The 23365-nt window shown below is 39.9% G+C and overlaps 2 protein-coding genes across 3 annotated transcripts in view; one reads left to right on the forward strand and one right to left on the reverse strand.

Annotated features, from left to right (window-relative positions):
* Wdr19 (WD repeat domain 19) overlaps positions 1-18042 on the forward strand; it is a 72916-nt gene extending 54874 nt beyond the window's left edge. For both annotated transcript variants that reach the window (XM_027938643.3, XM_071614219.1), the window contains 9 exons: positions 139-216; positions 1961-2057; positions 3883-4007; positions 6713-6794; positions 8161-8311; positions 9910-10033; positions 10897-10973; positions 11596-11720; positions 17766-18042. In XM_027938643.3, coding sequence (XP_027794444.2) covers positions 139-216; positions 1961-2057; positions 3883-4007; positions 6713-6794; positions 8161-8311; positions 9910-10033; positions 10897-10973; positions 11596-11704 — 843 coding nt within the window. In that variant the 3' untranslated portion in view covers positions 11705-11720; positions 17766-18042. The remainder of the gene's footprint in view (positions 1-138; positions 217-1960; positions 2058-3882; positions 4008-6712; positions 6795-8160; positions 8312-9909; positions 10034-10896; positions 10974-11595; positions 11721-17765) is intronic.
* A 962-nt stretch (positions 18043-19004) lies between these two features.
* Rfc1 (replication factor C subunit 1) overlaps positions 19005-23365 on the reverse strand; it is a 72652-nt gene continuing 68291 nt past the window's right edge. Inside the window, exons 23-25 of the mRNA XM_027938658.2 lie at positions 23028-23241; positions 21511-21702; positions 19005-20291 (exon numbers count right to left, since the gene is read on the reverse strand). Coding sequence (XP_027794459.1) covers positions 20208-20291; positions 21511-21702; positions 23028-23241 — 490 coding nt within the window. The 3' untranslated portion in view covers positions 19005-20207. The remainder of the gene's footprint in view (positions 20292-21510; positions 21703-23027; positions 23242-23365) is intronic.

Raw genomic sequence — 23365 nt, forward strand, 5'->3', positions numbered from 1 at the left:
AGTCTATGTTTCCAGCACTTTACTATAGATACTTCCATGTATTCTTTTATTCCACATCCACAGCAAATGATTGTCTTTCTCCCCTCCTGCTAGGTTTAAGGTGCTGATTTGCTGGGGGTTTTTTCCTTTACAAAACAGGTTGGCCAAGCCAAAGATGAACTGCTGACCAGTCAGCTGATCGACCACCTGATGGGGGAGAGTGACGGCCTGCCCAAGGTAGGGGAGGCTCTGCTCTGTGGGTGCTCATGTCTTCATTCGGCCCAGCTTTCACCTATCAGCTATCAAGGCTTTGGAACACGGGCTTGAAAATTTGTCTCTGAAATTAGCTGCAGCTCATCTAGACAGACCCAAGTGTTGAAGGATGTTATGGATGTTCACTCTTTTTTGGTGGGTGGGTGGGTGGGTATTAGGGATTGAACCCAGGGGCACTCAGCCACTGAGCCACATCCCCAGATCTATTTTATATTTATTTAGAGACAGGGTTTCACTGAGTTGCTTAGTGCTTCGCCATTACTGAGGCTGGCTTTGAACTTGCAATCCTCCTGCTTCAGCCTCCCGAGCCGCTGGGATTACAGGCGTGAGCCACCGCGCCCAACATGTATATTTACTCTTTCAAGTTAGCGGTCCACCTGGGAAATAGCTGCATCCCTCCAGAAAACAGTCCCCAGCACCTTGACTTTTGTTTTAGTTTAGTTTAGCTGGGAATTATGAAAACAATCGCTGTTTCACTGGTCCCTAAAAATCAGTGTGCTTTGTTCAAATTTTTTAAATTATGGACATTAACAAAAATCATATTAAGCATAAAAACAACTCACTTTAAAGTAGAAATTAATTGCAAAGATTATCTTTTCAAAATACTCCCTGAGAGTTCCTGCAGAAACTGGTCTTCTCCCTGTCCTGGTGAGAACAGACTTGCTAGCCTTTCAGAATGCCAGGAACCGGTTCTCCCTCTTGCTTTTATGGTCAAGGAATGCTGCTTGACCACTCAAGTCACTGATTTAAAGAGGGCTGTACATCTCACAGCTGGAGAGCAAGTAGATGCCTGAGTCCATTTCCTTTATTTTACAGATTAAGCCACTGAGACCCAGAGAAGCTAAATTGACTTGCCAAAGGACACAGGTCCTTGGTCTGATCCAAACCACCTCCCACTATGTCCACTTATTCCAATAACCTGGAAAGCAGCATCAAATACATGATGAAAGGCTCTCAAGCACAGGCCTGTAATCCCAGCAGCCTGTGAGGCTGAGGCAGGAGGATCATGAGTTCAAAGCCAGCCTCAGCAACATAGGGAGGCCCAAAGCAACTTAGTGATATCCTGACTTAAAATAAAAACTAAGCAGGCTGGGGATATGGCTCAGTGGTTAAGCACCCCTGGGTTCAATCCCTGGTACCAAAAAAAAAAAAAAAAGAAGAAGAAAAGAAAAAGTCTCAAACTAGGATAGGAATAAAGTGATCAAAGGCCAAAGAAAATTTTTATAAAACAGAGAATTTATATGAGTTTTAAATTTTTTTTCAATCTTGGAAAACTGGTATATTGTGTAAGAATGCATTTCCCTCCAAATATATGAAAGATCCTCTGTGAAGCAGGGTTGGGAACAGAGACTTGGAATCCAGACCATGATGGTCCAAACCCTGGCTCTGGCTGTCTCCTATGGTGTCAATTTCTCATCTATGAAATTAGAATAATAACCATTTCTCCTGGGGTAGGCCAAAGGACTTAACAGAGTTAATATTTCTTAAGTACTTAAAGGGCTACTGGGTACATATGAACCTCTGAACAAATTCCTTTATTGCGTTTTTTTTTTCTAATTATTTTTTATTTTTTCCTTTATTGGGTTTTTAAAAACAGCATCAATTCTCAGTTACTGGCAGATGAATGTGATTGTAAGTGTAGAATCATAGGTGTTTTTCCCCTTAGCTAATGAAGAAAGTGATGTTTCTCTAACGGTTTGTATGATAGGACGCCAAATACCTGTTCCGCTTGTACATGGCTCTAAAACAGTACCGAGAGGCTGCCCGGACCGCCATAATAATTGCCAGAGAAGAGCAGTCTGCTGGTAAGTGCCTCACATGTACATTTTGTTTGTTTTGGTTTGGGCTTTTTATAGTGCTGGGATTTGAACCCAGGCCTCACACATATTAGGCCAGTACTCTAGCACTGAGCTGCCTCTCCAGCCCCAGTCCCTAACAGTTCTTTTTCTACCCAAATAGATGGTAGAATCAAGCCCCAAGCCCTTTTCTGACAGAAAAAAAAAAGTAGGCAGATTCTAATTTAGACTTGCTTTGAATCCGAAAGAATAAGGAAATAGCCAGGCACGGTGGTGCATGCCTGTAATCCCAGCAGCTCAGGAGGCTGACGCAAGAGAATTGCAAGTTCAAAGCCAACCTCAGCAATTTAGCAAGGTGCTAAGTAACTCAGTGAGACCCTGTCTCTAAATAAAATACATAATAGGGCTGGGGATGTGGCTCAGAGGTTGAGTGCCCTGAGTTCATTCCCTGGCACCAAAAAGAAAAGAAAGAAAGTAGGAAGTAGCCATTTCTAAGTTTCAGAGAAATGAAATAATAGCTGTCACAGAGGGACATAGAGTAACTGGACTGACCCTTCTCCTGTGGGGTACTCGTTCAGCCGTCCTTTGCAATCTTACAGTTCCTGACTCTGGACGACTCCTCTGACCTTCCCAGCCCACAGCCCCCTCCTACAATGGCATTTCCTTTCAGTTCCATGTGTTTGACCTTAACCGTGTAAGAGATATCAGATGGTAGAAGATAATCATACTGTATTACTATGCACCTGGTTCTTTGTGATCTACAGGACTACTTATGGAAACTCCAGAATGTTCTATGGTTCCCTTATATGCTTTGTAAATAGTTATTGAATAAGTCACAATTCTTCACTAGTTTTTGCAAGCCAGTTCTCTTAGATATTAGATATATATATATCTTAGATATTAGATATATATATATATATATGGAACACAATTCTAGGAAATATGCAATAAACTAACAGAGTACTTTATTCACCTTATGTTAACTTCACACCTGTCAGATGTGTGCTAGGAGCTCGGGATACAGAACTGGGCCACAGTTCTGCCCTCGAGGGTTCACAATTCAATGGGAGAAAAAAAGTGAATTCTGAGTTGTTATTCAGGCTGACAAGTGCTAGACTAGAAAAGAGAAATATCATAAAAAAGACACTAGAAGAGGCGGTCCAGGGCATCCCAAAGGCTAGGGTGGTGACAGTTGGAGGATGGTAATGAGGGTGGCAACAAGGGCTCCAGCTGAGTTGGAAAGGAGAGAGATGAGGAGTAAGGGGATGTGCTGGGAGAGGGGCAGCCAGGCTATCACATCCCCAGGTGGGCAGCAGCAGGAGAAGGCAATGACCCTGGGCGTGGGGGGCAGATCTGCCGGGCTCAGGTCCTCTGCTCAGGAATTTACATTGGAGGGTTTTTGCAAGGGTGTGACCTGGAGGTGTTAGGCTTCTGGGTAGGCATGAAGTTTTGGAAAGACACTGACATCTGAATGAAGCTCAGGAGAAACACTGGTTAGCACACTACTGCCCAGAAGAAAATGAGAGGCACTCAGGGCAGGCAAGGAAGGGAGCCGGACGGAATCTGAAGGCCTCAGAACTCAATGACCCAGCAGACTTTGGGGTCAGGTGGTTGCCCTGAGGAAGAGTGAATCATCTGGGAGGGCATCTTCTCCTGAGGGACTGGCTGGATGTTAGTAACATGGAACAGGAAACACTACTAGGTTACTGTGTAGAAGAAAAGGTTAAAATATTACTAAAAACAAGATTAGCAATTTCACTTATAAAATGAGGGCCCACAAAAGTCCTCAGATGACATCCTTTACAGTAATGTCATTTTACTGCCTTTTTTCAAGGAAACTATCGGAATGCACATGATGTTCTCTTCAGCATGTACGCAGAACTTAAATCCCAGAAGATCAAAATTCCCTCTGAGATGGCCACCAACCTCATGATCCTGCACAGTTATATACTGGTGAAGGTGAGGCCCTTGGAATGACCCAGAATAATGCTACAATACGCTGCCTTATGTGTGAAATGAAAGAATGCCTAGCTGTTCACTGCAGAATAATGAGAGACATACTGAAGAGACTGGTAGAACTGGCTTGCTAAAGTGGCAGGGCGTGAGAGGACCCAAGCCCCAGCCAGACGGGAGGGAAGAAAGGAGCAGGCTTTGCTGTGTGCGTCTTTCTATATTGTATTTATTTGGAAGCATATAGGTATATTAGCTGTGCCCACAAAACAAATTTACTTAAAACATTTTTATTTATCCAGTAATTGTTAGTTTATTAATTCTAAATTAGTAGAGTTTACAAAATTTCACTGCTTTTAATATTGTTTCATTTTCAGCTACATAGAAAAATAATATGCATTAAAAATTTTTGAGAATATAGAAAGTTTGGTGAAAACAATCATTCAGGCTTGAAGTCTGTCACTCAGATATAAGTGTTAACATTATGTTGTACATATCCTCTGTGCTTCTTCAAATGCATGTACATACATTTTCAAATGTTTTACCAAGTTAGATCATATTTATTTCCAGTTGTACATTGGTTTTAATCAGCAATTTTCAATAGAAACAAAATAGATCATGCAAATCTCAAGTACTTATTCATATAATATAAATCACTGTTGTATGTTTGCATGGGTATGTCCATATGTACACTCATATCTCTGTAAAGGTACAGACAGAATCTAACTTGTATTTTCCCAAATTTTCACTTAGGTCAAAGTACCTTGCATATTAGTAATAAATTGGTTCTCTGGCCAGTCCACAGGACCTCATGTAACCTTGAATTTAAACCGATTTAAACCCTGATTACTATGTCAGCACTGTCCAGTAGAATTTCCTGTGGTGATAGAATGTTCCATACCTGTGCTGTCCAGTACAAAAGCTGACAGCCTGTCTGTGGAGCTTGTGTAACTGCTAAAACTCAATTTTTAGCTTCATGTGATTTTAAAGTTTAAATGCCACATGTGACTAATGGCTACCATATTAGACAGCTGGGTCCTCAGCGCTGATTGATAGGAAAAGGCATTTAGAACTCCAACACGCAGCCCCCGGGGAGTCCACTTCCCTTCAGAGCAGCAGGATCCTTCTTTCCTAGAGAAAGTGGCTGCAAACAGGGAGGTTTTCCTCAGCTGCCAACGTGAGAGGTGACGCCAGTGTCCTGGGAGCACAGATAAGCAAAATGGAACCTTAGGTGTTGAGGGAGGCTAGAAACAGTTGGAGCTGAGGTGCAAAAAATAGGGAGGGATTCCTCCTCCAGGCTGTCCACCACCATACGCCATGGAATGCTGCTTGAGTCCTTTTCTTCTCTGGCCCCCAGGGCTGACCCATCCCTTCCATTCCATCCAGACATTCTCCTCCCTTCTCGCTGGAGAGCACCCTTGTGACTCTTCCCCTCAGCTCTAATCTCTCACCAAGCATTTCCAAGGCTTTCTAGGTCTTTGACTGCTTGTAGTATCTAAAGCAAACTATCAAACCCCCTCAAGGAAGAATACATTGATGCACAAATGTCACAAGTATCTTTGACACAAAGGACTGAAGAAAGATTCATCCACACACATTTAAAGAGAAATGTGGACTTGGCTTTGGTGCAGCTTTCTCCTCAGAGCTGGGATAGGGAGCGTGGCTTAATGACAGCCTAGGACATTCAGGTGTCGGTGGCTCGGCTGAGCAGTGTTGAGGCCCAGAGTCAGTGGAAGGTGGTGGAGAATAAGCAGGAAGGGCTTCCCCTGCTTCAGATAAGAGATCAACAATAGCTAATAAAATAGAACATTTATAGCAATATATTCTAACTATGTTAATGTGGTCACTCAAGAGTAGACAAATGTGCATATTTTTGGACCAAGGTAGATTACAAGTAACTAAGACTGTAGAAAGCAAAGCCGTGGATGAAGGGGACTACTATACTTCTCTCCATCCCCACTCTCCCACCTCTAAGGGCCCCCTCACCTCACACTGGGTGACTGCAATGGCTTTTTGGCCAGGCTTTTGCCAATTCTGCAGCTTTACCTCAACTTATCCACACCCCTCCACCTCAGACCTTCCATCTGCCATTGCCCTTTCCCCCGCCATGAGCAACACCCTCTACCTTTAACAGATTCCTTCTTCCTTCCCTCCCTTCCTTCCTCTCACACCAACTTGGCAAAGTTGGTATTAATAATGTCCAGTAAGAGATGGACCAGGGATGTGAACTCATGTCAAGGGTCTAGGGCAGAGTAAAATGCAGAGCATAGAAGAGGTGAGACCTGAGGCCACCGTGGTAGGCAGCAGCCGTTTGAAGGACAGGCAGTAAGGAAGAAATTGCCAGTGGTATCATCCAGGAAAGGCTGCAAGGACCTCGTGATGGCCCTATCTTGGGCCACAATTAAGAAGTTATTTGGGCCAGGTGAGGTGGCGCATCACATTCCTATAATCCCAGTGGCTCAGGAGGCCGAAGCAGGAGGATTGTGAATTCAAAGCCAATCTCAGCAACTTATCGAGGCCCTAAGCAACTCAGCAAGACCCTGTCTCTAAATAAAATATAAACAGGGCTGGGGATGTGGCTCAGTGGGATGAGGCTCCTGAGTTTAATCCCCAGTACCAATAATAATAATAATAATAATAATGTTGTTGTTGTTTAGGGGAACAAAGCATGATTTGGGACTGCCTGTAAAAATAAAATGTATCATTTATTTCAGATTCATGTTAAAAATGGAGATCACATGAAAGGGGCACGCATGCTCATTCGGGTGGCCAACAACATTAGCAAATTTCCATCACGTAAGTACTGTGTGAAGAGCTCACTATCCACCCGTCCACCCTAGTGCAGTTTGAGATCTATGCTCACAGACTCAGCTGCCAGCCAGTGTTTTATATACTATGTATACAGGTAACCCCTGCCTGGCATGTACCAAAATTTCCAGCCTCCTAAGAAGCAAATATCCACATAAACCACATTGTTTGTACAAAGATTTTTAGGCACCCGGAGCCACTCATCAGTTCTGGAAATGGTGGGATCTCTCACTAAATCCAATTTCCCAGATACAAGTCAAGGGCCAACCATTCAAGCAGGTCTAGTCTAAGGATAAAGTCTCCAGCATGAACACGTGGCTACTCTTCTGTACACATGGGGATCATTCTCCACATGTTATAGATAAGCAAACTGGGGCAAAGAAAGTGAAAAATAACATCCATCTGCCCAAGATCACATTGTCAGTTAAAAAGTTTGATTCTGTGTTCTCAACCACAGTAGGACATGGTCTCTGAAAAAGGTTCTGTTATTCTAAAAGATATGACATGACAATATTCTTAAATGGATAAGACTTTGTACCATAATAGGACAGATATCTACCTATTTTTTTCCCATAAAGGATCACATGTTAAATGTTTTAGGTTTTGTGGGCCCTTTGTCCCTCACTACTATTCGACTCTGACATTTTTTGCATGAACAATACATATATGAGTGAGCAGGGCTGGGTTCCAACAGAACTATTTTTTAGACACAGAAATCCTGGAACCTCATAAAATTTTAACATGCCACAAAATATTATTCTTTTGATCTCTTTTCAGCCATTTAAAATGTAGAAACCATTCTTACTTCATGGGTTATACCAAAGTCAGAGGGCCAGATCTGGCCTATGGGTCACAATCTCACCAACCCGTTCTCTAAATGTATTTTTGTTACAGAAAAGGACTTAATACCATTTGACAAAGGGTAGGACAGAACAAGCCCTCTCATGCATGTTGGTGGGAATGAAGCTGATGTAGCCTTTCTAGGAAGCAGTTTGTCTACTAGTAGTGAGTCATTTTTAAAAGGTCATGTTCTTTGAGTCAGTAATTCTGATTATCTGTCCTAAAGGAAGAATTAGGTGCCTGCAGAAAGATTAGTGCATAAAGTTATTAACTTCCCAGACCCATTTATCAGCAATCTTGTCAGATGCAAAAAAATCTCAGGTGTGGAAGGAGCCTCACCCCAGTGTCACCTCAAGGGTTGTTGGTCCCAGTGTCCCATATCACATGTGGGTCTTTGCAGAAAAAGCTAAGCTTGGGTGAGTGTGATCCTGTTTTTCTAGCAACCAGGGATGGAGTCACGCCCGTGCCCTGAGAACAGGAGCCATGTGCTTTCTCTGTTGCATTTGTATTGCAGACATTGTGCCCATCCTGACGTCTACTGTGATCGAGTGTCACAGGGCAGGCCTGAAGAACTCTGCTTTCAGTTTTGCAGCTATGCTGATGAGGCCTGAGTACCGCAACAAAATAGATGCCAAGTACAAAAAGAAGATCGAGGCAATGGTCAGGTAGGCAGAGACAGCCATTTCTACTCTCTAATCCCATTGCCCAGAGGTATTTTTCAAAATGGAGCTGCTAATGCGCAGGCTCAATAAGAAAGTAGACAGCAGGTAAGGGATTATATTCAGCTACAAAGCACAGAAAACCCAACGATGTCTTGAAACAAATCAGGATTTATGTGACTCTTGCACAAGGCTTCATGGTCTAGGGCTGGTGCCACTGTGTCCTGATACCACCAAGCACAGATCCAGCTGTGCTATCTACAAGACGGAAGTTTCTTCCTCTTGGTTGCAAGATAGCTGCCACACCTACAGACATCACATTCCCATTCAAGGAGGGAAGAAGTAAGAGAATTAAAGGAAGGGCTTTTGCCTGGCAATTCAGGAAGGCATCGTCCTCAGGACTCCCAGTTCACCTCTTTAGCTAGCTCTGCCACACAGCATATTGCTGAGTGGAAACAAGTTCTCTTACCAAGGAAGGAGAGAATGAATGGCTACTAGCAAGGAGCATCTGCCAGGGGAATAAATAAACTAGTGGACATTCTCAGTGTGAGAAACTCTGTAACAGCCCTTTGCCAGTCGAGTCCAAATCCTGTGCATTTCCAAAGGCACATAAGGCATGTCCTCGCTTCAGAAAGCAGGCTAGTGGCCTGGTCAGAAATCTAGGAAAAAGTAGCAATACCGTCTACAAAAGGAAAGATTAGTTGCAATCATGCAGCAGTTCTAAACAACTTGTCCAGAGTAGTGATGACACTTAGGATACCTATTAGTCCCAGTTATGACCAGGGACCCAGCTGTACCGGAAACGTGACCCAGGCCTCAGCCAAGGAAAATGGAAGCAGGTAACACTTCAGTTTCAGATGGCCCTGGGACCATCCTCATGGCAAAGAACTTTTAAACTGGGTGGGCCTACCTGAACACACCCTTTTTTAAAAGCTAACAAGTTTAATGGCTTCACACCAAATCAGTCTGACCCAGTACGCTTTCCAGCGTGGAAGGGGAGAACTGCAAAATGAGGACAGGTAGAGCAGGCTGGCCAAGGCCCTGGCTTTGAGGAGACGATTGTCATTCTCCACACATGAGTGAGTGGTCCACAGCTGTGTGGTCTAAAATGGCACCCACTAGCCACATATGGCTCTTTAAATTTAGATTAATTAAAATGGAAATAAACTTTGAAACTTAGTTCCTCACATATATCAAGTATATGACTCGTGGCCACAGTATTAGACAGCACAAAATTAGAACTCTCCCATTGTCACCAAGTTCTGTTGGAACAGTGCTGGAAAGCCGTTAAAAAAACCCTTCAGCTACACAAAAAGGAAAAGAGGGAAAATATCAAGCTCACTGCTACAGAGACACAGCAAGTCCTCCCTGTGTTTTCCGCCATTTAAGTGCTGTGAACTCTTTAACTCCTGAACCTGGGCAATCCTGGGTTCTCTCTCTTCCCTACAGCGGGATCAAGAGTGGCAGGAAGCTGAGAAGCATCTCCAATCTCTGAGTCTGCCTATGAAGAAGCTGGTAGTTACACAGTCCTTTCCAAGTGTGCTTTTTGCTATCCATCTTCTATGAAATGTGTTTGTAAATGACATGTGATGGTTCCTCCACAGGAGACCTGATACATCTGAGACAGAAGAGGCCACGACCCCGTGTCCATACTGTGAATTTCTTCTCCCAGAGTGTGAACTCCTCTGTCCTGGATGTAAAAACAACATCCCCTATTGCATTGCAACAGTAAGTTTCTTTATGATAATAGTTTCCCTTTTCATTTGAATACTTGATATACTTCTGCATTTTCTTCATTTCTGAAATAATCCTATTCTTCCAATTTCCTGCCACACTTAGCATACAATTTCATGGTCAGCAAAGTTGGAAGTTATGTTCAAAGCATATGTAAGCTAGGGCACTGGCCAGAAGGCACTGCAGGGCAGCTGGGCAGATGAGGATCAGCAGCTGTGGGCTCAGAGTTTTTCTTGACACTTATTAGACTACAACATGGTGCCATTTCCTGTACCTTGCTACACGCATCTGTAATAAGACTTTCCTACTGAGATCGACTAGACTGAAAAGATAACATGTCCTAACAAGGTCTTACAACAACATCTGACATGCTGCAGCATTTCATAAATGGTAGTTCAGAGTTGTTGTTGTTGTTGTTTTAATAATTGTGGGGTTTTTTAGCCTTTATTTTATTTATTTATTTTATGTGGTGCTGAGGGTTGAACCCATTGCTTCACACGTACTAGGCAAGCGCTCAACCACTGAGCCCCATCCCCAGCCCACTGGTAGTTTTTATTACAACCAACTGTCAAAAAATTATTTGTTCATCACTGGACTAATGTAAACTCTGTTTTAAAGGAAAATAAATTCAGGTAATGATGTAAAAAAAAAAAAATGAAGATTATTCTGTCTTTAAACATGAATCTGGTAAGTAAAATTTAGCTTTAGTACTTCTGATACCATCTCTTTCTAGGCAATTATAGGAAATAGCAATAATTTCATAATTTAGAGACCTGGCTTTAATTGTAATTGTTATAATTTAATACTGGGATTTTTAAAACAAAGATGAATTTTACTCTTAAATGTACTGTTTCCAGGGCCGGCACATGTTGAAAAATGACTGGACAGTGTGTCCACACTGTGACTTTCCTGCACTATATTCAGAATTTAAGACGTAAGTGTGCATCCTTTCACAGTCACAATTTTATACAAAAACAGGCCTTTTGTTTTTCACTTCTTTATTCTGAAGTCTCCTTATGTTTCATGTTCCTAAAGACCCAAATTGTCTTCCTGAAAGAAACTTCTATGACCTATGGACCATTATCTTTAAGAGGATCTTTCAATAGGCATGGTGGTGCCCACCTGTAATCCCAGTGACTCAGAAAACTGAGGTAGAGGCTGAGGCAGGAGGATTGCAAGTTGAAAGCCAGCCTCAGCACCTTATCGAGAATCTGTTCCAAAATAAAAAATAAAAAGGACTAGGGATGGGATGTGGCTCAGGAAAAAGAATAATCTTTTATTATTATTGATCGACACAGTATCTCAAACTTCACCTACTGAGTTGCTTAGCACCTTGCTTTTGCGAGACTGGCCTTGAACTCATGATCCTCCTGCCTCAGCCTCCCAAGCCACTGGGATTACAGGTGTGCACCACCACACCTGATAAATATTTCTAATTCTTAAATTGCATGAGTTATGAGGTAAAGATAGAAAATAGCTGCTTTTTACACTAGAATACTCAAAGGTAAAGGAATATTGTACAACTATCTTACTCTGAATTTCCCTCCCCAAAACAGCATGTTAAACCATGAAAGCACATGTCCTATGTGTTCAGAAAGATTAGATTCTGCTCAGCTGAAGAACATTTCAGACTGTACCAAGTACCTACGAACAGAGATGGAATAGTGGGCAGCACGTGCAGGTAAAGACACCATTCTCTCATGTTCCAGAGCAGCCGGTACTTGGTAATGGCGTTCACTTCTTTTTGTGTATCATGTATTTTTAGATCTGAATAATTGGACAAGAAACCTTTGATGTATTTTTTTAATGCTAAAATGCAGGCAATGTAGTCGCCAGTGACAAAAGTTATTTGGCCAAGGAGAATCACGGAAAGCAACTGGAACTCGCTGTATCAAGTCACATAGAATTCTTTCTGATGAGTTCATTAAAACTAGAGCCACCTAATGAAAGTGGATATTACTGATATAATTCAGGAGAATATGCTCTAAAAAGTTTTGGCTTCCAGAGATTTGAAAAAAATCCCATTTGTTTTTCTTTCCAAGTCTCAGTTTTGTCAAGTGGAAGCTACACATACTTGTGCTGTTCTCCATTGACAAGGATTTACTCACATGGCTACATAGTGCAGAAGGAGGAAGGAAAATGTAGTCTCTAGATTGGAAGCCAAAAGCCCTACTAAAAATTATGAGATTCTTTTACTAAAAGAAAATATTCTTTTATTGTAATTGACACAGAATCTCAAACTTAACCTTAGGAGGAAACTCCAGGTCTCTGACCACAACCTGTTCTCTCCAGGTCTTCCCTACCTTTCCCTACCTCTGCCAGTGGCAGCTCCCTCCACTCAGCTGGTCAGGATGTGAACTGGAGAGGTGACCTTGATTCATCACACCCTTACCCCACCCCCATCAGTCCACCTCCAGCATCTAGTTCCCTTCCTAAACCCATCAGTGGCTTTAGAAGAGCCTACAGGTGGTGAGCCGGCCCCAGCCTCCTCCTGTCTCATCTCAGATTATTCCTCTTGCTCACTATGCTGCAGCCCATTGACCTTTCTGCTGTTCTCCAATACTCCAGACTCTTCACAGGGGATGCACCATCTTCCATTCCCATCATCGATGGGAATAGTTTCTCCACATGCTCACTCATACCTGTTACCATCTGCCCTTTGATTGCAATCATCCTGCTGGGTGTAAAGATCTTGATTTGCATTTCCTTAATGGCAAGTGTTGTGGAATCTCTTTTCCTGTTTATTTCTTTGAAGATATACAGGTCCTTCGCCCATTTATTTTGCTGTTGAGTTATAAGTTCTTTTAGAATATATTCTAAATACATTTTATCAGATATGATTTGCAAATACTTTACTCCTGGGATGGTTTGTTTGTTTTTCACTTCTTTAATATCTGAGTCACAAGTTTATTTTGTGAATTCCAATTTATTTCTTTCTTTGACTGCTGTCATATCTAAAAAACTATTATTTAATCCAAGGTCATGAAATTTACACTTATGTTTCCTTTTAGGAATTCATAACCATTACTCTTACATTGAGGTCATCTTTGACCCATTAAGTGGTATGGATCCTCCTCCTTTTCCGTGTAGATAATCCAGTTGTCCCATATATTCACTGAGAAGACTCTTCTATCTTCACTAGCACTGGGTTATCTGTCTTTTAACTTTTTACTATAGTGAAACAAATTGACATCTATAATCATAGGGGTTGTTATCTTTTTGAACTGTCAAAATTATTTATTCTAGTCACAAATTGTTCATCAAACATGTTTGAAAATATTTCCTCCCACTCTGGCTTTCTGCTTCTGAATGGGCATTTGGATAGCAGATATTAATGAATTTGTTTATCAGTTATTTAATTTCATAGTTATTCTGTGTCCTACCCTTATTTTTAATTGCTCATTGAAGTTAGGAACACATTTTCCTGTTTTCTTATAGAAACTCTAGATCTGTGACTCATCTTGAGAGGATGTTTGTCTATAATGAGGAGGGGCTGTCCCACCCCCCCAACACACACCAAGTAGACACAGATTCAGTCTTCTAATACCATCTGTTAGCAGGTCTTTCCTTTCCTCATTGAACTACTTGGATGCTTTTACTGAAAATCAGTTAGGTTTTAATTGTGGCTGTTTTTAGACTGATGGACTTGTTCATTATTTTAACACTACATTGTTTCAATTATTTTAGGTTTATAGTGGTATATTAAAGTCTTGAAATACTGTGGATGCTCCAACTTTTATTGTTTTTTCCCAAGATTATTTTGTCCAGTCTTGGTCTTTTTATCTTTATAATATCTTAATCAGCTTATCAAATTAAGATTAGGATTTCCTTTAGTTGTTGCTGCTAAACAGCATCCTAAAACAACATACACTTATTATCAGTGAGTCAGTGTCTAAGCATAGCTTTAGCTGGGCCTTCTGCTCAGGGTCTCACAAGACTATAGTCATGGTGTTGGCTGGAACTCATGGGCTTCAAGTCCTCTTCCAGGTTCACCACTAGCAGAATTCTGTTGTACATGATTGGAGAACTGAAGCCCTAAGCACTTAGAGGTAGTTTCCTGACACATGAAATTATGCTTCAAAGCCCAGCAAAGGACATCTCTCCAATGTACAACTTCCCTTCAGGGAAAGTCTAAACCCTCTTAAAAGGGCTTACCTAATTAGGTCAGGCCACCTAAGTTAAAGTCCTATTGATTAATTCAGTCAACTGACTGGGGACCTTAACTGCACCTACAGAATCCCTCATGTAATATAGACAAACATTGTTATTTCCACAATCACAAGACCTTCCCCGCACTTAAGAGCCAAGATAGGACGTGTACACTGAGGGTGGGAATCTCGGGGGTCACTCTAGAATTCTGCCTGCCAAAACTACATTGATTCTGTAGACCATTTTGAGAACTGACATCTTTAATGTACATTTATTTCAAAATCTTGAAATTCCTTTTGACAATGTAACTTTAGGTACAGGAGTCTTTCATTAAATTTATTCACAAGGACTTTGATATGGAATTTTTTATTTTCCATTGGTATGGAAAAATGCAGTGGATTTTTGTATCCTGACCTTGCATCTTGCAGCCTGCCTCCTACCCTAGTACTAGGGATTGAACCTGGGGCCCTCTACCACTGTACCCCAGCCCTTTTATTTGGAAACAAGGTCTACCTAAATTGGCCAGGCTGGCCTTGATTTAGCAATACCCCTGCATTAGCCTCCCAAATAGTGTGATTACAGGCATGTGTGCCACCATGCCCAGCTTTTTCTAAATTTATGTTTTATGTCATAGTGTATAGTCCTTCAGATTGTCTATGTAAATAAGCATGTCAACAGACAAAAAAAAATTTTCTTCCTTTCTAATATTTATGACTTTTATTTCTCTCTCTTCCCATATTGCATTAGCTAGGATCTCTAGTACAATGTTGTATGAAAGTAGTAAAATCAACATCTTTGTCTTATTGCGGGTATTGGGAGAAAGCATTCAGTATTTCACCATTGTGATTAGTTGTAAGGTTTTTAAGAGAGGCCTTCTATGGGGCTGGGGTCGTAGCTCAGTGGTAAAGCATTTGCCTAGCATGTGTGAGGCACTGGATTCAATTCTCAGCACTACATATAAATAAATAAATAATAAAGGTCCATTGACAACTGAAAAAAAAAATTTAAAGAGAGGTCTTCTATCTTAATTACAAAAGTTTCCTTTTATTCCTAGTTGGCTGAGTTTTGAATTTTGTCAAATGAATTTTCTGTATTAACTAAGATGATAAGTTTATCCCCCTTTATTCCATTAATATAAATTATATTGATTTTGAGTGTTAAAATCAACTTTTACTTAGGGGATATATTCACTTGATCATGATATATTTCCCTTTTTATGTACTTCTGGATTATTTTGCTTATACTGAGAATATTGTGTCTAAGTTTATGAAGGATACTGGTCTGTAATTTTTTGTTCTAATTTCTTTTTCAAGTGTTATGTTGAATTCAGGTATACTGTTTCATTATTTTTGTCTTGCCTTCTATTCATATAATCCAATTCTTTTTTTTTTTAAGTATTTCACTTGATTCCTCTGTTGACCTTTTTATCTATATACTTTTGCAAAACTTGTTACTTGGTCAGTAGCCTATGTCACAAATATACATATATATATAGAGATACATACACACTTATAAACCTCATGATATTATTTTCCTTTATCATATCTTAGAAATTACAAGAAAAAATATGGATATAACCTTATACTTGCCGACCTATTTTCCACTTCCATGATATTCTTGCATTTCTGAATCTAGATTTCCACACGGTATTATTTGCTTTCAGCCTAAAGAATTTCCTATAGCACTTCTTTCAAGTTCAGGTTTGTTAGTGATTATTTCTCTGTCTTTACTTTCCTTCAATTTTGAAGGATATTTTCACTTGATAAGGAATTCTGGTTTGGGGGGTTTTGTTGTTGTTTATTTCTTACAGTACTTAAAAGATACTTGTCCATCGTTGTTCCCTATGTATACCATTTTCCTCTGTGGCTGCATTCAATACCTTCTCTGTTTTTAGAATTTGACTAGGTGTGGTTTTTTTTTTTAATTTTTTTAGTTGTAGTTGAACACAATATCTTTTTTTTAATACCTTTATTTTATCTGTTTACTTTTATGTGGTGCCAAGGATCAAACCCAGTGCCTCACGCATGCTAAGCGAGTGCTCCACCACTGAGCCACAACCCCAGCCCAGTGTGTTTGTTTTTATTCACCTTGAGATTTTCTAGGCTTCTTGGATCTGTTATGTTTATTTTTTCATCAATTTGGAAATCCTGGGCCATTATTTCTTCAAATAGTTTTTCTATCCCTTTCTATCTTTTTTTTCTAGGACTCCACTTGTACCTGTATTTGACTACCTTATCAATTTGTTTCGATCTATATCCAAGTTCACTGACTGTATTGGTAAAAGCACTTCAAATTTTGTACTTTCAGTTCTAGATTGTTCTTAGTTTCCATTTTTATGAACTCCCACACCTGTCATTCCTTATGATAAATGCCTTTGAACATATAAAATAACTGTTTTAAAGTCTGTTATTTCAACATCTGTATAACCTCAGGATTGTCTTCTATTTTCTTCTAGTTACCTGTCACATGTTGTGTTTTTCTCACCATTCAGTAATACTGTATGTTGGACATTACAGATATATTTTAGAACTCTGTGATTCTTTATTTGCTCTTAGAAAATGATGATTATTATTCTAACCAGCAGTTAAATTCAAATTCCAAACTCAGTCCAGCAGCTAAACTTTCCACTTAATTATTTCAGATCTTAAGCTATTGCTTTTCACTAGCTTTTTGAGAACCTATTTTAAACCTATAAAACTTAAGGATTTGTGTAGAGTTTACAGATTTTGAGGCAACCCCATTTTTTGAATATGCCCCTCAGATTCCAGTAGCTCTGGCATCCACAGAATCTATTCTCTGACTCCAAGCTAATTTGTACTAGCCATTCCATGCCTTGTGTACTTACCCTCAGGTGAAAAGCCATGCAAATATGACACTTAGCCAGCAGCATTCAAGAGTTGACCTTTCCAAGTTCTGCCTGTTTCTGGTGGTTCTCCAGGGCCTTTGAATAGTTGTTTATTATATTTTGTCTCAGGTTTATAATTGTTACCAACAGGACGGCTGATTTACATCTCTCATACTTCTGTTTTTAATAAACCTCCACAGAATCTCTCCAAACACTGTCCCTACATTAAAACTGAATATATTTTATAAAAACTTTTGAGTCCTTAAACCATGCTAAGTCACAGCTCCTGGCAGTGAGTGTCTTCAGTGAGTTATGATCATGCACTGTCTTTTTAAAATGTCACTGTTGTCTTTTAAACAATGAATATTGGTTGAAGCCATGGTTCACTGGTTCCTTTAGATAAGCAATCTTTAACTGTTTAATTTCAGGAAGAAAAGAACAGTATATATGTTCTCTGTAGTTTGCTGAGGATTCACTCTGCATTTTCTCATTCTTCCCAGTATGGCTGTCATCAGCATCATTCTCAATTTACAATAAAGGCTTAGAAGCTTGCCACACATTAGTCAGTCACAAGGCCAGCATTGAAACTCAATACTGATTATAGACTGGAAATTTCTAGCTTGAATGTAGTGTTCTTGTTCCATAGTTCAGAAATAAGCAGAATGTGGCTTGATTATTAAATGCTAGTAATTACCTGAAACCCTTCTGAAGGCATGTGTTTGTCTTTTCTAGATACAGTGTTCCTGAGAAGATAGTAATTTTTCCACAGGAGACTGTTTCCACCCCAATGGACTTAAGAGATGATTCTTCATAGATACACAAAAAAGAAACAGAGGTGACCTCTCCAGGTCAGCACTTGGCAAAAGTGACATATAATAGTGTTGTTTATTATACTTTGTATATTTCCTCTTCAAAGTTTACATTTTAATAGTAACCTATAACGTAATTGTAAATACTTAGTTTTTGATTACTTTTATATTTTGAATATCTCCTTTAAAATAAAATTATTGACTAGATATTTGTACTGTTTTCTTGGAGTTAAAGACAGAAAAAGAGATGATGAAGGTAGCTTTCAAGCACATTGTGAAGTTTCGATAGTACATATATATTAAGTGTAAAAAATCTTGAAATATGTTCATACAAATCAAGGCTTTTAGCAGAATCAGTCCCAGAATCAAAACACAGTAAAATTTTTGTCATTCTGCACACTACGGAATTTGTCACAAATTGTTTGACTTCTCCTAAAAACACCCATTACTTGGAATCTTTCCCAAGGCGGTGTGACAGTTCCTTCCTCGTATCATGTACACCACACAAATAGGCTGCAAGGGACCATACTTTTCCTGCAACTTCAGTATATGCTTCCTTGCCATCCTAGCCAATGTCACCAAAGTCTAAACAGCTAACAGAAATGAGTCACCTCTGAATAAATCACACAGTTTTACATTTATGGCACTCCTAAGCTGAGGCGAGGGCCCACAGGGCCAATAATGTTTTATAGCATCTAAGCAGCCTGCCTGTATGATGCTTCCAGCTTTATCACCTGTCCTTCTCTCCTAATGGCCAGCAGAACAAGCCAGAGGCCTTTGGCCAAAGTGATTCAATACAATTTACTAACATAAAACCCACACATAATCCCCCACTTATGAGGACAGCAAAGAAGATTTAGACCTACACTGTCATCCTCATATATTAAATAGCACATTGATCATTTCTAAAATAGATGTTCTTGTACACATGTTTAGAACATTCATAATGAACAGTAAAGGACACTACTTGTTCTGGCTCCAAAGGGGCCCTTTCCAGAGTGTACAAAATAACTGGGCAGACATGACTTGCTATTCAAAAAGAATAGAAGTGCAAGAAGAATATGCATGAGAAGACCATCTTCACCCTACTAGAGAAATAACTTTCACTGAAACTGAAAAGTTTCAAGCCTGGCTTTAACAAAGAAGAGCATGGCTCAGTGGGTAAAGGCTTAAGGCAAAATTTTATTTTCATAATGAATTAATCTCCATGAAAGATACTTCAAAAGTCTCCAGAACTTTGTCCAATCTCCCAAACAAGATTATCAGTCCTTGAAGGCAAGTTAACACTATCCTTATTTTATATTCCTTTTAGCATATACCTCACAGAGGCAGCACACACCTCTGAGCATTTCTGACAAGATCAAAAAAATAGCTAGAAAACTAAATTCCAGGTTAGATCCATAACCTTCAGAGCCACTGGCAAGCATATCTCTAGGTACAGCCTGAAGTTCCAACAGATCCATCACAGGACAGAACCCCATCTACAGCCAAAGTAAGCCTAAGAAACCCTGCCTGAGCCCTGCTGGTTTGAACCTAATGAGATGCACAAGGGCGGGCACGCCTGGCAATCCTATGGCCCTACCCTCTACTAGCAACAAAGAGGGCCTCTCCATGAGAGAGGTGCATGACTGTGGTCAGCACTGGAGGGAGGGAAGCTGGAAATTCCAGCTCTGGCTCTTCAACTGCCAGTCATGTTTCACACAACTGGTTAGCACGGAATATAATGAGCTTTTAATCCACTCATTTGCAAACTAATAAGGAAAGTAATACACCAACATACTATTTTGCTGTACAAGATGACAATCTTGAGAAAAATTTGTACATGTATCATGTGGAACATTTTTATTCCTAATTTATACTTTGTAAGATGCTTGACAATGTACAAAGAATACCCAGTTCTAGGTGGTGAATGTTTTGTATTGATTTATTTACAAAATTTCACCACATAATAAGAACTACCTTTAAAAAAAATCAGCATTGGTCCTATAAAGGCCATTAGGATAAATTCTTAAACCTACAAAAGACACCTTCGTATCCCTGCTCTCAGATTTTATCATTGTTAATGAAAATCTGGCACGAAAGCCCACATGCAGTTTCTGGTTCTAATTATACACAGTCATCTGAAGTACAACAATCTAATTAGATTGGCAGGGGACAGTGGAGCACCCACATAGTCCTACAGACCTCTATGAGAGGTGTGCACGAGCCTACCAGTTACATCCCAGCTGTGCTGCCTTTGGAATGGGACCACCATGTCATCCCATTATGCTAAACATGGCTCCCCTGGAAAAAACGAGGCTTACTCTAGACCAGCTGGACTGGTCAGGAGGGTAGATAAAAAGTGGCTGTTGGTGAAAAAATGGTTTCATTTCTTCAAACTTTTTCCTTTTCCTTTTTTGGACTCCTTATCTTTTTCTTGTTTTGAAGGCTTTGGAGATTTTGTCTTTTTCTGTTAGAGGGAAAAGATGCACAAAATAGTTAGTAGCTGTGTTCATGAGTAAATGAAACAAGCTTCTCTCTACAATAAATCTCATCTTTATCTGCAGCTGAATTTAAAAAGAAGAGAGGCTGCAAACATCTAGATCTTGAACTACTGCTGCCTCTGATGAGCTTGCCTCTAAGCAACAACTAGGCTAGTTAAACTTTTCAAAGACAGCAGTAAAAACTGAAGCTATCCATCTAAAACTAAGATACATTCCCCATGGAAGGCAAAATAAGCAAAAGTTAATTTACAGATAAGTTTTTTTGTTAGTTTTTTGGTTTTGGTACCAGAGATTTGAACCCAGAGGCACTTAACCACTGAGCCACATCCCCAGCCTTTTTTTTTTTTCCTTGTGAAAGCACCTCACTAAGTTGCTGAGGCTGGCTTTGAACTTATAAACCTCCTGCCTCAGCCTCCCAGGTCACTGGGATTACAGGCATGCACCACCATACCAGCCAAATACGGTAACGCTTATATGAAGAATTTCCTTTTTAGTTTCAGACTTGAGATCTAAACACACTCATTTTGTAAAGGCGGAAGAGGAGAAAGGAAGACTACATCTTATGTCTAAATAAGGCAGAACAAGATCCATGGAAAAGATCACTATTCCTACTTTGCATATACAACACAAAAATAAGAGGCAAGGAGCATACACACACCAAAGGACAGAGGAGGACACAGACTAGATTCCTTTGCCTTGGTCAGCTGTCAATACTGAGCTGATACCATGACTAATTGTACTCTTTGCTAGCCAATGACAAGGAAAGATCAAGTTAGCTCTGAGAAAGTTCTACAGGCAATTCAATGACTACAGCAAAACACATAACAGAAGGGCAAAATGCGTCTGTTAAAAATGTGTTTCCATCTGCGGCAAAAATGTGTGTGTACAGATAAGAAAGCATATACCAATGGCCAAATACATAAAAATCCAACTTTTCCTTAGAAAATATATGACCATCCATATAAATGGCCTATTTTCTTAGCATTTGGCTCTTCCACTATGACAAGGAGCTATTTATAAAAATAAAATCTATCCCTTCACCACTCTAAGCCACAACAAACAAAACATTGGAAGCATTTTCAGCTTACTCTGCCACTTGCTATAGGCTCTATTATTTACAAGGCAAGTGACACAAAGAAAAGAACATCTTTTTTGAAGTTCTCCCATCTGTTACTCAAATACTACCTTGATCATAGCGTCAGTCTCTATAGCATCTTGGTCTTTCTCCTCAGACTGAGAGTCATCTTCATGTAATTCTTCATTGTATTCAGAATCTAGTGCTGAGCTCGTGCTGGGTCTAGATGTCTTTATTACCTGAAGTGAATATGGGGTGAGGTGGGCTTCCTTATTGTAAGCTCTTGTGAAAGCTGCTTTCACCTGCATAAAAGGAGCAGAGGGAGACTATTAAAAATCTAATTGCCAAACAATTCCTTAAACTCCATAAGCCTAAATGCTTGCAGAGGTATTGGAAGCCCCTTGAAATTATCGGCAAAATATTCAAGTGAGTGTGTAGATGGAAATATATGTATTTTTCCATGAAGACGGTCCACATTTTTCATGATATTCTTAATAGAGCCCTAATCAGTATCGGGAACTTTAGGCAAAAAATGACTTTAAGTCATATTTGAACTATTGAACACTCTCCACATTTCTACTAAGTATCAAGCAAAGTTAGTCTATGAATCAGTAAATCAAAAAAGGCTCATTGTAAGGTTCAAGTTGGCCTTTACTACAAAACACTGAAGTTTCCTTCAGCAGAATACTACAAATACTGGTAACTTAAAAAGCCTTAACTTCAAGCTTCTAAACAATTCCAGAATAAATCCATGAATTTAGTAATAATTAGATCAAAATTCTAGAGAAAACAAACCACAGAGTGTGTGTTTTCTAAAACAGCATCAAATAAACAAGAGAGAGAACTAGATATTACATATTCATGTTATATCACTTGAGCTTTTTCATCCTCCTGATACAAAAAAAAGAGCTAGGGATATGGTTCAGTGGTTAAAGTGCCCCTGGGTTCACTCCCCAGTACCAAAAAAAAAGAAAAGAAGGGGCTATATTTATACATAGCAGACTATCCAACCAGAATAAATACAGAATCCACAAATTAGGGAGACTAAGAAAAAGGAAAAATCATTCAATCCTCAACCAGGAAACCCACCTTCTTTTTATTTTTGGGGTACTAGGGACTGAACCCAGGGATACTCTACTACTGAGCCACATCCCCGGTCCTTTTTATTTTGAGACAGGATATTGATAAATTGCATAGGGCCTCGCTAAGTTGCTGAGCCTGGCTTTGAACTTGCTTCTGCCTCAGCCTCCTGAGTCGCTGGGATTACTGGTGTGCACCACTGCACCTGGCCACTCTTCTTTTTATGACCCGTTACTACCACCTCACTTTTACTTCTTCCCTCCACTCTTATTAGGAGTATGTTCATGTTTGCTCCTCAGATTTGACTTTTTTTCTGTTCAGCATGAAGCTAAGATAAAAATACAAATTGCAAAGTTAAATCCAAAAGTTTTTTTCTAACTATGGTAAACAAATACTATCTTTAGAAAGCATAGGCCATAAAAGAGAATAAATTTTAAGAGAATATACAGTAAGTCTTTTAAAAAGCACTAAAAACACCACTGAAGTACTTCTAGGACAAACCTGGTCATCACAAAGTGATGAAGAACCAGGAGGTTGTATGATTTACCTTAGGGTCCAGCTTGGAAAAGGGACTAGGTTTGCCACCCCAGCTGCTAATTTCCATGATATTCTCAAAGTCTTCTTTCATCAGATAATATGTGTCCATAAGTGCAACAACATCCTGTATTCCTTCCACCCCTTGTGAAGTCAAGGGTTGTACAAGTGCATCTCTTATGTGTGACAGATAATCCATGTTCACAGTCCTTTTGCTAGAGTAAGTTCTAAAACCAAATAAAAGACACCATTGTGGTTGATGGCAAACTATCACCAATTCAAGTCATATTGTGCATATCAAAAGAGGCAATCAGGTGGAGCTTCATCCAAGTTTACTACTGTCTGGGGGAA

Source organism: Marmota flaviventris, chromosome 7 (genome assembly GCF_047511675.1).
Source record: "Marmota flaviventris isolate mMarFla1 chromosome 7, mMarFla1.hap1, whole genome shotgun sequence".
In the NCBI taxonomy this organism is placed as follows: Eukaryota; Metazoa; Chordata; class Mammalia; order Rodentia; family Sciuridae; genus Marmota; species Marmota flaviventris.